This window comes from Xenopus tropicalis, chromosome 5 (assembly GCF_000004195.4).
Source record: "Xenopus tropicalis strain Nigerian chromosome 5, UCB_Xtro_10.0, whole genome shotgun sequence".
Classification (NCBI taxonomy): domain Eukaryota; kingdom Metazoa; phylum Chordata; class Amphibia; order Anura; family Pipidae; genus Xenopus; species Xenopus tropicalis.
In genome coordinates, this window is record NC_030681.2 from 69,647,115 (window position 1) to 69,658,820 (window position 11,706).

At 38.0% G+C, this 11,706-nt stretch overlaps 1 protein-coding gene across 2 annotated transcripts in view; it reads left to right on the forward strand.

Moving 5' to 3' along the window:
• akap7.2 (A-kinase anchoring protein 7 gene 2) overlaps window positions 1-7,711 on the forward strand; it is a 48,474-nt gene extending 40,763 nt beyond the window's left edge. The window contains exons 2-3 of one of the 2 annotated variants that reach the window (XR_004222625.1): window positions 6,787-7,161; window positions 7,633-7,711. Coding sequence is in view for 1 of the 2 variants with exons in the window: in NM_001376416.1 (NP_001363345.1) it covers window positions 6,787-6,980 (194 nt within the window). In the remaining variant the exon portion in view is untranslated. 2 annotated transcript variants of the gene reach the window in all.
• The last annotated feature ends 3,995 nt before the right edge of the window (window positions 7,712-11,706 follow it).

Sequence of the window (11,706 nt, forward strand, 5' to 3'; positions counted from 1 at the left end):
GAAAAACACAAGTGTTTAAATTTATGGTATATGGGAATATGTAACTCTTTCCTACTAATGCCCTCGAACAGAGGTCCCCAACCTTTCTTACTCATGAGCCACAGTCAAATTTAAAAAGACTTGGAGCGCAACACAAGCATCATAAAAGTTAATGGAGGTGCCAAATAAGGGCTAAGATTGGCTATTAGGCAGCCTCTATGCACACTATCGGATTACAAGGGGCTTTATTTGGTAGTAAATCTTGTTTTTATTCAACCAAAATTTATCACCAAGTCAGGAATTCAAAAATAACTACCAAATTTGGGGGCACTGAGAGCAACATCCAAGATGTTGGTGAGCAACATGTTGCTCACGAGCCACTGCTTGGGGATCACTGCCCTAGAACATTGCTGTCCAACTTATTACATGTCATGGGTCAATTATGTCTCATATTGTTTTTTTAGTTCTGGAAACAAGCAGGTTAGAAAATGTTGTCTGCTGATGCACCATGTTGGCCAGTTCATGGTACATAGGCAGATGAAGAGCATGTAAATAATTGCCGCAGCTCCACTTTACTACCTGCTGTTCAGATCATTGAGGGATTTTGTGAATTTCTTTATTTTGAGTTCGTAGAAAAGTTAGTGACCCTGTAGATTCTACAGTGCTAGGTTCCCTTTTGATCTTTCCAGTTCAGCGTACTTAATAGCAACATGTGTAGAAAAAAAAAAAGGCTGCTAGTTTCTGAACCTCTGCTTAATTTTACTGAATGTACCAGCTGCAATTGTGAAACTCATTAAATACATTTGCCCGTGGTAATTATGGCGAGCACAGAAGCAAATGTATTTGTCTGGCACACTGAGCACTAAATAACAAATGGGCAGAGCTTTACAATCCGCACAGTATTGATGGGCTGGTGCCTGGGGTCACAGCCAGCTGAGAAAGACTGTGGGAGCCTGAGAGAGCATGATAAAGATATAATCTGTACCCTGCCAAGCCTGGTATCTTGGTGTCTATTTCTATGCAAAGGGCACAACACCCTGTGAAACAAGTATATACCTTGCTCTGACAGCCAAGAGATTCTGGCTTTCATCCAAAAATAACTGGTTTGCAGCACTAAGTAAAAATCTTGCAGAAAGAGATATTTCTGATTCTGTTAGGTATGGCAGACCACAATGTTAAAGGGACAGATGCCCCTAATTGTAATTCTGTAGTCCAGTGTTATTATTTGAGTATGCTGGCCTGTATTTGCCCATTGACAACTATGAGGAACAGTTTTTTTTCCATGTTTTGGCTTAGGTCTTACTAATATAAATAATGCAACAATGTGAGAAAGCTAGTGCAGGGAACTGGTAAATTACACCTTTTCTTACTCTGTGGTCCCCTAGTATTTGGACAGCTATGAAGGGTTCTTAATGTAATGGGAAGTAAGTCCCTTGTTCCTGGGTCATAGCATGACCCCTTGTGCAGTTCCACAGTTTGGCAGTAAGGTGGCACTGTGGATATAAATTCGCAATTTGTTGCAAATTTTTCGTAGCGTTACGACTTGCACGAATTGTCGCAACTTTTTCGTAGCCGTCGCGCCGAGTACGAAAGTTTCGGATTCATTCAAGCTTCAGTATCGTGACTTTCCTTGGCCCAGGTTGGAGCTGCAGAGTACCATTGAGTCCTATGGGAGACTTTCCTTGGCCCAGGTTGGAGCTGCAGAGTGCCATTGAGTCCTATGGGAAGCTTTCAAAATCATGCAAAGTCTGAAAGGTTTGCTCGCCGTTTACGAGCGCTCAATACGAAAAAGTCGCGACAATTTACGAAAAAGTCGGAATGGCGACGAAAAATCGCAAAAAATACGAAAAAGTCGCAAAATGTTCGTTTCCAATCCAAATTTTTCCCGTTCGGATTTGGATTCGTGGATAAGTAAATGTGCCCCTAGGTGTGATAGACAGGCAGGGCTATTTAGTGAGCAGTATTTTGGCTCCAACCAGGAATTGTAGAGGGACTATAATCCTGGGTATAATGCTGCCCAGAGTAGGGTTAACAGTGTACAGACCTAGGGTTAGATAGTGATCACCCAGGTTCCACTGGAAGCATATATCTGAAAGCTGGGAGTTAACCCATTGTGCCCTGCAGCTAAAGGGTTATTGTGACTATTCCTTGTAAGCACTGCCTATTCTGTGAGATGCAACTACCTACCTATTCTATGCTGTAATTACTCCTAAGTGGCTGTGTAAATAAACAGTATATGGTTTCAAGGTTAAGAACCACTGGCACCCATTTATTAAGAAATACAACACATATCTACACGGTGTCCATATAAAGCAAGGGCTCACCCCTGAAGGATACAGTCTCATCCTGGGTAAAATACAGTGTAGCTTGTGGTAATAGAAGGGCTAATTTACTATAAGTTTACACTAGCTTGTTAACAGACCCTAGCCCATAACACAGAATTAGTGTTAAAAATGTTTTGTGCTATGACAACCTTGTGCTATCCTTAAAGGGGAATGCAAGTCAAAATTTAAAAAGCATACTGCCCAATAGTAAAAACACCACAGTTTTGGCTCACCTAATCAAATATTTACTCAGTCACACTTACTTCACATTTTCTATCTGTTTTCTTGAACAGGCAGCCATCTCTAAAAAGGTATTCTCCCTCCCTTTCCCTCCTTGCTTCATACTGCACATGTGTTTCATTCCCTCCCCCCCCCCGGCAGATCCGCTTCTGATTGGCTGGTGGGCACGTGTAGCTCAGAACAGCAGACAGGATCAAGTTACACACATGCTCAGAGAATAGGAAGGGAAGAGAGATTTCAGTGATATCACTATAGTCTTCACACTGCTGTAGGCTGCCAGCACCATGTCTTAGAGAAGCAAGCAGGGATCTGGGAATTTAGATATGCAGTAAGTACTTAAAAAGAATGCCTTTAGACTTACTTTTAATTTATATTAACCTTTCATTGTCCTTTAAGACAACTCTTCTAACCTTACTACTTACAATTGCAGTTTTTTTGGTCCAAGCATCTTCATAAGGTTACCTATATATGACTACTTTGTCATAAAAGTCACCCTTCTTTAGTTTAAGTATCCAGAACACAAGGCAGAATTCACAGTGTGTCATTTCCGATTACAGTGTGCAACCCCAGAGTTTGGCCTCACCTGTCTAATTAAGGAAAGACGTGCAAATTTAATGGTGTGTTTCTATATATATATAGAGAGAGATGCAAGGGTTTACATTTATGGTATATGGGGATATGTATCTCTTTCCTACTGATGCCCTCGAACATTGCTGTCCAAATTATTACACTGTGGGTCACTTTTTATATGGTATATATGAGGGCTGGGTTAAATGTAAATAATGATATAATACAATTAAGTCTGTTTAGGTTTAGAGAGCAAGTATACCTGCAAGTCAGAGGGCACTGCTGGTACAGGTGGTGGGTTCAACTGCCAGTATTGTTGGAACTGGCACCTTGAAGGGGATCAAAGGCAAAATATTATAAGATAGATAGATTTACATTCCAAAATGGTTTCATTTGGCAAAACACACAGATATACACAAATATACTAATTTGCCTTTAGCTAATCCCTTAATACTTGTATCCTATCCTGTAAATCCAGGAAAAGTGGAGCAGTGTTGGTTCAGGTGGGAATGGATACAGTACAGGGAGATTAGGTCCAGTGCAGCTCACTGATTTTTTTTTACCAGCACATCACTACTTTGCATTATGTTTTGGGCAATTGTAAGAGGTGACTGTCCTCGTGCTTTTTTCAAATATGGTTTATCCTACTCTAGTACACCTTGTTATTACTATTTTTTAATAGAAAAAAAACCCTCACATTTCTATCTTGTAATTTTTCTGTATGGTTTTAAAGCAAACTGGCCATAGAAACCACAATATTCACCATGTACACACTTCACCCTCCACAGCTCTCATGCCACTGAGCCTTGTCTGTAATATCAGTAGGCTGAGCAGGTAATTGTAGTCATTTCATGCCTCGGCTATGCAGGAAATACACTTTAGCAGCTGAAAATTTAATTTAACCGAAGTACAAGAAAATCGAATACATCTGTATTTCAAAATAATTTGCACTCTTACACATAATTCTACATTAAATGGCACTGCTACAGTATTTAGCTAGTCATATAAAACTGTTATGTATGACAGGCAATAATATTGCTCACTAAAAGAAGCAAACTGAATCTGTTTGTGAGTTATTGGTTCCATGATTTCGGATGAGTATATTTTTCACCTGGTACAGATTTGCAGTGAAATTTGCTGTTTCCTGAGTGCACCTTTGGACTAAAATCTCGGCATGTGATTTTTTTGGGGGAGAAAATATAGGGTTTTTTATGCATTTTGACACAAGAAAAAGTGGAAAAACAACGCCCACTGATTTCAATGAATTTTGATGCGAGAAAAATATGGTGACATCAGTTTCTCAGTTTCTTACATTTTTTGATGACCAGACACTTATCAATGACTTTCACAGAGCAAAAGTTACAATATGATGCATTTGTGTCTGGCATTTCTCGGCTGGAGCTAAGCAATGCCGACAACTAATGTATCTCATTGTAGTAGTTTAGATATTGAGTGACTGGTGGGAATTCAAAAAGTGGAGTAAACTGAAATTGGAGTCATATATATTACTGGAGTTAATCCGGAGATAAAAGCATGGTAAATTTACAAAAGCCTTAAATCATAACATCAAATTTAGAAAGATGGAGTAAAAACTGGTGAATTCTACTCCAAAATATCAGTGTGGAGTGAAAAATGACATTCAGGCAACTGTGAATTTGTTGTTTCCTTCCAAAATTACTGAGCAACTAACCTAACCTTCCTGGTTGGGAAGATGGTGACACATTACATATATTGGTTGGTGAGAAGATGGTGAGCATTCCAACCTTCAGTGGCAGTTGCTGACATCACGTGCATGTTTGTGTATGACATCAGACCGAACATTGCCTGTTGCATTAATTCTGGCAAATTGGACACAGTTGCCAAGTGCATTCCCTTGCAACCACAATGTTGCTGGAATTCTGGGAAAAAGTGCTGCTTTGTTTGGAAAAAAAACATGGCAATTGTGATCAAATTGGCACTTTACTCACTGCACTTGCAGAGGTAAATGAGCTCTACTGTTGTTTATATATCTTACAGATGGCTGCAAAAAGAGGTTGCCTAGGGCACCCGGTCGCTTTGCCCGGCACTGGCAGTCTCCATTCCTTCTTTTTATATTATTGGGGTGTTGCCATAAGTCTAGGAGACTTTTGCACCACAGAAATTTGTTTAGGGTGAATGCAGCTGTGAACTTTTTGTTTGCATAGCATATTCACTTTTTCTCTTAAGGGACAAATAAAATGAGTGACAGTATGGTTAGGAAAGACAGCATTTTTTCCTAAAAATGTTAGAGAGTGTATATTTGAGGTGTGTGATGTGGACCGCAGAGGGATTCCTAGTTCAGACAGGATTAATAATCCCTCTCAGTCAGCTAATTAAGAGGCAGCTGAGAGAGGAGCTGCCTGGAGAGGTAAAAAGGTTCCCACACCTGGGGGCCACTCAGAGTGCGGGGTCACTCAGAAAGGTGTCCACTCTCAGAGCAGGGCACAGGGCAGGAAGGTTGTCTGCCTGTGTGAGGAACTCCCAGAGGGGCTGTGGGTGCCATGACCAGGTGTGTGAAAGCTGAGAAGAGTCAGCAGGGCTTAAGGTGAAGCCAGAAGGTCAAGGCTTAGTGAGAAGCCAGCGTGATTGTGAGAGTCACCATGGATGTGTGAAAGTCATTAGGGATGATAAGAAACACCGAAAAAGGTTCCTTAGTGTCAAAGTTACCCTGGAAGGTGAGAGCCCCAGAGAGGTAACACATTTTGAACAAGTTTGCTGAACTGTTTGTTGATGAACTGTGTTCCTGAGATCTTTATGTTGGGAAGAATTTGCCCTAAATAAACCTGTATTTTTGCCTGAAGAAGTGGTGTCCCTGTCTATATGCTCCAGATCCTCTGCTTACCTGCCTACCATTGCTAATTCCCCCCAAAGATTACATGTACAAGCAGTCAGCATGTCACGCATGCAATTTACAGACAAAAATAACTATTTTCTAGTTATCAATTGTATTATTTAAAAGTAACAGTATCACTACAGACTGTACAAGATCTGTGTTTGGGGTATGACATCAAGTCAGTTGTCTGAGGGACTTATGCCTACTTAACTTTTTACTGGTTACTGGGCAAGAGTAGAGCTATTGACATTGCTCAAACATGCACCCAAACCGTAGTGGATATACACACATTGTTGTTGAGATAGAGAATATTTGTGTTCCTCAACATTTTACCCACTGCGAACAACTGTTGTCGGTAGTGCATTGCAAACTGATGGCTCAACCAGTTAGAGAAGTAGCATGTTGGTTAGGTTGAGGAACTTACACATATTTACAAGTATTTATTTAAGCAACTTTAAGAAAAAAGTATAAAAACTGTTTGTGAAGCAGATTTATTAAACATCCACTACCACAAAATAATTTTTTTTATTTGACATTTCCCATGTAAGGCCATATAAAGATGCACCGCAACCTTTTAGGAAGGCACTGGCCCCTATTCATCACCTGTTAGCAGAAAAGAAACAGTAATAAAGGAATCGAAAATAGATATTGGGACTCTTTTCTGGGCATTTTTGAGTAGTTAGTACCAATAACAAATCGCAGTGTTCTTTCCCTATTGATCTGTTAAACACTGCCAGATGTGCCACAACACAATATTTACATGCACCGTGTTAACAGAACTGATTGACTTTACAACAACTTGCTTTTCTTTGTTGTGGTATATAGGTCACAAGAATGGGAGAGAACCAGATGATGCAGAACTTTTGAGTTTGAGCAAGAGGCTGGTGGAAAATGCAGTACTAAAGGCTGTACAGCAGTACATAGAAGAGACACAGGCCAAAGCCAGACAGACAGATGGGATATTGCTGGAAGCTTCCAATAGTGAGAAAAATGAAAATAACACAGTCATGGCACAATGAGAACAGTTTGCACCTGAAAGTAAATGCCTAATTTTGAAACTCTGCCAAAAACTATTTAGTGGCTGTTGGTTTCCTATACAGGCAGATATGCATAATGCATTTGGATTCAATTTCCATCTTTCTGGCAGGCTTCATGATAATCGAATACACTGAAAATGGGAATCATTTACCTTTCTGCAAGGTGAATACTTACTAAGATTTTTTTTATACAGTCCGGAGAAGAATGGGAACCTTCTGTGAATTCAAAAATGAATGGCCATCCAAGAGGCCGTGCAACTATAGGAAGCCATGACTTTAATTGTTTTCACTAGAGATGTAGAATTTCTTTTATTTGCAGCTGGAGGTTCCAATCACATCACTGATGTTGCAACAGCAGTCTTCAAAAGCTATGCTAGTTTCCTTGCTGGATGTTTTATCAGAGATAATATATTGGCAGTTCGTTGTTGTATTGGATTCTCTAATGTTTTGTGATACTATGCAGTATTTCTCAATAACATCTAATCATAAAATAAATCTATTTTTGACACCTGGCACCCTTTTTTAATATGAACTGTGGCCAAATCTTGATGTATGTATTAAATCTTTCTTTCAACTCAACATTGATCTTGACAGGTGTTTGTTTGATATTCATTATACGTATTCTTTCCTCTAGGCGGACACCAGAGAGATGCCCTTATACAGACTGCTTTGCATAGAGACATAAAGCCTTTAAAGGACAAATTGATGCAGATAAAGGAAATATTGGTTCTTCCAGAAACACAAGAAAAAATATACAAAGAATTGTTTGGAATACAGCCAATAAAAGAAAACAAACTCCACTCACTGCTCTTGAGAAACAAGATGTGAAATTATTTAGGTTTTTAGGATGCTGTTTTGGAGATGAAACTATGCTTGATGGCAAGTCACATCTCCAGTTAAATGTTCAGTATGTTTTTGTTTTTATATTTTACATTGAATCCATACACCCATGTAATAAACAGGGTGGGTGAATGTATTAACTATATGTACAGAATGTATGCATAAACACAAATACAATAGTGTGATCTAAGCAATGACTCCTTTTTGTTGCAGGGCAGGTTCAATATCAAAAGCACCAGCACGATGGAGTTTTATTAATACCATAACAAAGAAAGTAGACTCAAAAAGTTCTCTTACTTTTGTGGGAGGAAAATGTTTGTGCCTTCAAGCGTTGAGTAGTGCTAGTCTGCTCCAAAGCAAAGATCTGTTACTAATTTATAGCTGAAGCCCACTGAAATGCAAAGGGACTTATTGTATAGAAGTGAATAGCATCCTGTCATTTGAGAAAGAATATAATGCATTGTACACTCTAAGATGAAAAGAGTATGGGGTACAGGTATGGGATCGTTATAGGAATACCCATTATCAAGAAGGCCATCTCCCATAGACTCCATTATAAGTAAATAATTCAGATTTCCTTTTTTCTCTGTACATGATCCCAACTAAGATATCATGAATCCTTATTGGAAGCAAAAAAAAAAAACCCTACTGGGTTTGATTAAAGTTTTAATTTAATTAATTGAAAATTCAAATTATATTCAAATTGACTTAAGGTATGGTGATCCAAATTATCCGGAAAAAATCCAGGTCCTTTGCATTCTAGATAATAGATCCCAATTATGTATATCATATAGAATGCTTGCCATGTCGGTTTTCAAGATAAGGGGTTTGTCCATAATATAGAGCACCATGCCTTGAATAATCTTTTAACCTAATATGTTGGTGTTGCTATCACCATAGTTAATGATGGCTAGGGTAAATAAGATTCAAGGAACTGTGTTATTATTTACAGAAAATATAAATCATTAAAAAATTAATTGTTTTTCAAATAGGACTGTATAGGGAAATGCCATTGTATCTCTGCAATTTCTGAATGACAGATTTTCTGATAAAATATCCCCTAGAAAATGTTTTTAAGAAAATGTTATGGATAGCTTGTGGTGCATTTCATAATTTTTTTTTTCTTTTTTATTTAAGACTGATGCTTTCACGCAAGAACTGATCACAAAGAGTGGGCCTAATTTTTCAGATGTATAAATAGCCTTTATGGCCTGTACCTCCAGTGTAACATCTCAGTTAACATTGACGAGTTGCTGAGAAGCACCCAAGCTCTGGGCCTTTATTCCCTAAAAAGGACATTTTTTCTAGCATGCCTTTCAGCTTTACTAATAATTATAAATTGCTTCTAACTAGAGAAAGCAATAGGTGCTAGTGTCATACCCAGCTAAAGGGTCCTCCCATTTGTTTGTAGCCTATAATGGTTTTGATATAATGTCATTTTATGGCTCATTTTCTATTTTTGTGTGCAGCTCTAGGCACTAAAAACACCATCCGCTCAGAAGCTATGCCTAATTCTGCTCCTCTATATGCTCTAAAGTGTTCTTTTTGTACATTATCTTTACATGCTTAATTTTGCTGAATCATTAGCAATTTAAAGGTCCATGGGCAGCCTCTGTGCCACCCCTTCCATCATACAATTCACTGATTATGTCAAATGTATTCAACTCCTGTATCAAAATGCAAAATGTTGTGTTGGTTTGTAAGAACCTGTTTTCTCACTCTTTTACATTTTGCTAGGAAACAAGCTCGACATTCTCCTATAAGAAGTAATTGTACCAATAGTGCCACATATGAGCAGGAGACCAAATTAGACTGATATGTTCATTAAAGAGGTTGTAAAAGATGCCTTGGAAATGTGGCAGGATGAAATGTTTCTGTCAAAACTGATCATAATATGAATTGGTAAACTTGAATACAATTCAAATACAATACGGGCAATTTTCTTACTTTAATGCTTTATTGATCTACTTTACAGTAATGCATATTTGTGCAAAGACTCCACCAGTGCCAGGCTTGACCTCCTAGGGTCCCATCAGAGACTTTAACATTGATGGGCCAGTCTCACAAAAATTAGATTTAGATAGTTCTAAATTTAATTGGGTGTTTTACAGTCCTAAGGTGCATATAAGAGACAGTTTGGGTGCCTTGGCTGGGTTGCACAGAGACATCCTCTGGTGCTCTAGCAGGCCAGTCCAACCCAGTACCGCTGCAGATATTGGTCCTTCTCAGTTGACCACACAATGTTAGAAAAGCCCAGTTTTCTTTAATTGGCAGTGTTACAGCTTTGTGACGTTGAACCTTATGTATTACTAATATTTCTCCTTCAATACATAACATTTATTTTATAAACACATGTTAAAAGGTTAAACATTGTGCAGGAAAGGAAAGTTCTCTTTCAGCCATTGCTATGGCAACATCTGTGATAGAATTCACAGTAAATTGTCTCTTTTCTCTTTTAAAATATTCTCACTTTCTTTTTTTAAAAAAACAACCATTCTTATTGAACACCTGGAAATTAGAAGAGAGACATTTTATCTGTGTTGTATTCAGACACCTCTTTGCAAAATATATATTTTACATATGAAAATATCAGCATGTTTTTTTTTCCAATTGAAATCCAGCATATTGATTTTTTTGCTAAGGCCTCATAAATAATTATGGTTGATTAATAGCTCATATAGTGCATGTATACACATGTATACTGTTTTCAGATACCGCAGGATTTAGGGGCAGATTTATCAAAGTGTGAAATTAGAACTCACCACTTTAATTAATAGAGAGGGGTGGAATTTTACTGTAGTGAGTTTAGAAAAATCTGCCCCTTACTGTATATGTGTAATACATTGCCCCAATGTCTCAACGTATACATTTCACATAACTTGTTAGGACCCGTTTCTTGCTTCTCATCCCCATAGTAAATGAGCTTTATTGTCTCTGTTTTTTCACTTTTATGTAATTTTGTCACATTATGTCATTGCTAACTAATGTTAGTTTTATTCTTTTATTTCTAACTACCGTTCCATTTCCAGAATGTCTGGCTTAAGTATATTTGCAAATTTCTAAATGTGGTATGCAATATTCGTTTTTGTATAGCTTGCTCTGCAACTTGGGTTAACTGGGTGCATAGTTAAGATGTTTTTGCTGAAGATCATTTTACATGCCATCAAGTTCCCACCCTTTTAAAACTGATATCAAGGCACTCTTGCAAAATAAGCGGAACCCATATACTTAGGGGCTGATTTACTAATCCACGAATCCGAATGAGAAAAATTTGGATTGGAAAACGAACATTTTGCGACTTTTTCGTATTTTTTGAGTTTTTTTCGTCGCCGTTACAATTTTTTTGTAAATTGTCGTGACTTTTCCGTAACCGTTACGACTTGCGCGAATTGTCGCGACTTTTTCATAACCATTATGACTTTCGTGAATTGTCGCGACTTTTTCATAGCCATTATGACTTTCGTGAATTGTCACAACTTTTTCATAGCCATTTCAAATTTCGTGAATTGCCGCGACTTTTTCATAGCCATTATGACTTTCATGAATTGTCGCAACTTTTTCATAGCCATTATGACTTTCGCGAGTTGTTGTGACTTTTTCATAGACATTATGACTTTCGTGAATTGTCGCGACTTTTTCATAGCCATTACTACTTTCGCGAATTGTCGCGACTTTTTCGTATTGAGGGCTCGAAACATTCGCGACCAAAAGTTGCAAAATACTGATCATTACGAAAAAAACGCATTCGGACGCTTTTCGGACGTTCGTGGATTAGTAAATGTGCCCCTTAGCATAGACCACTACTCCTACTTTTGCAAAAAATTTCTAATTTTCAGTAACTTTTTTTAATAATGTAAACATTTTATGA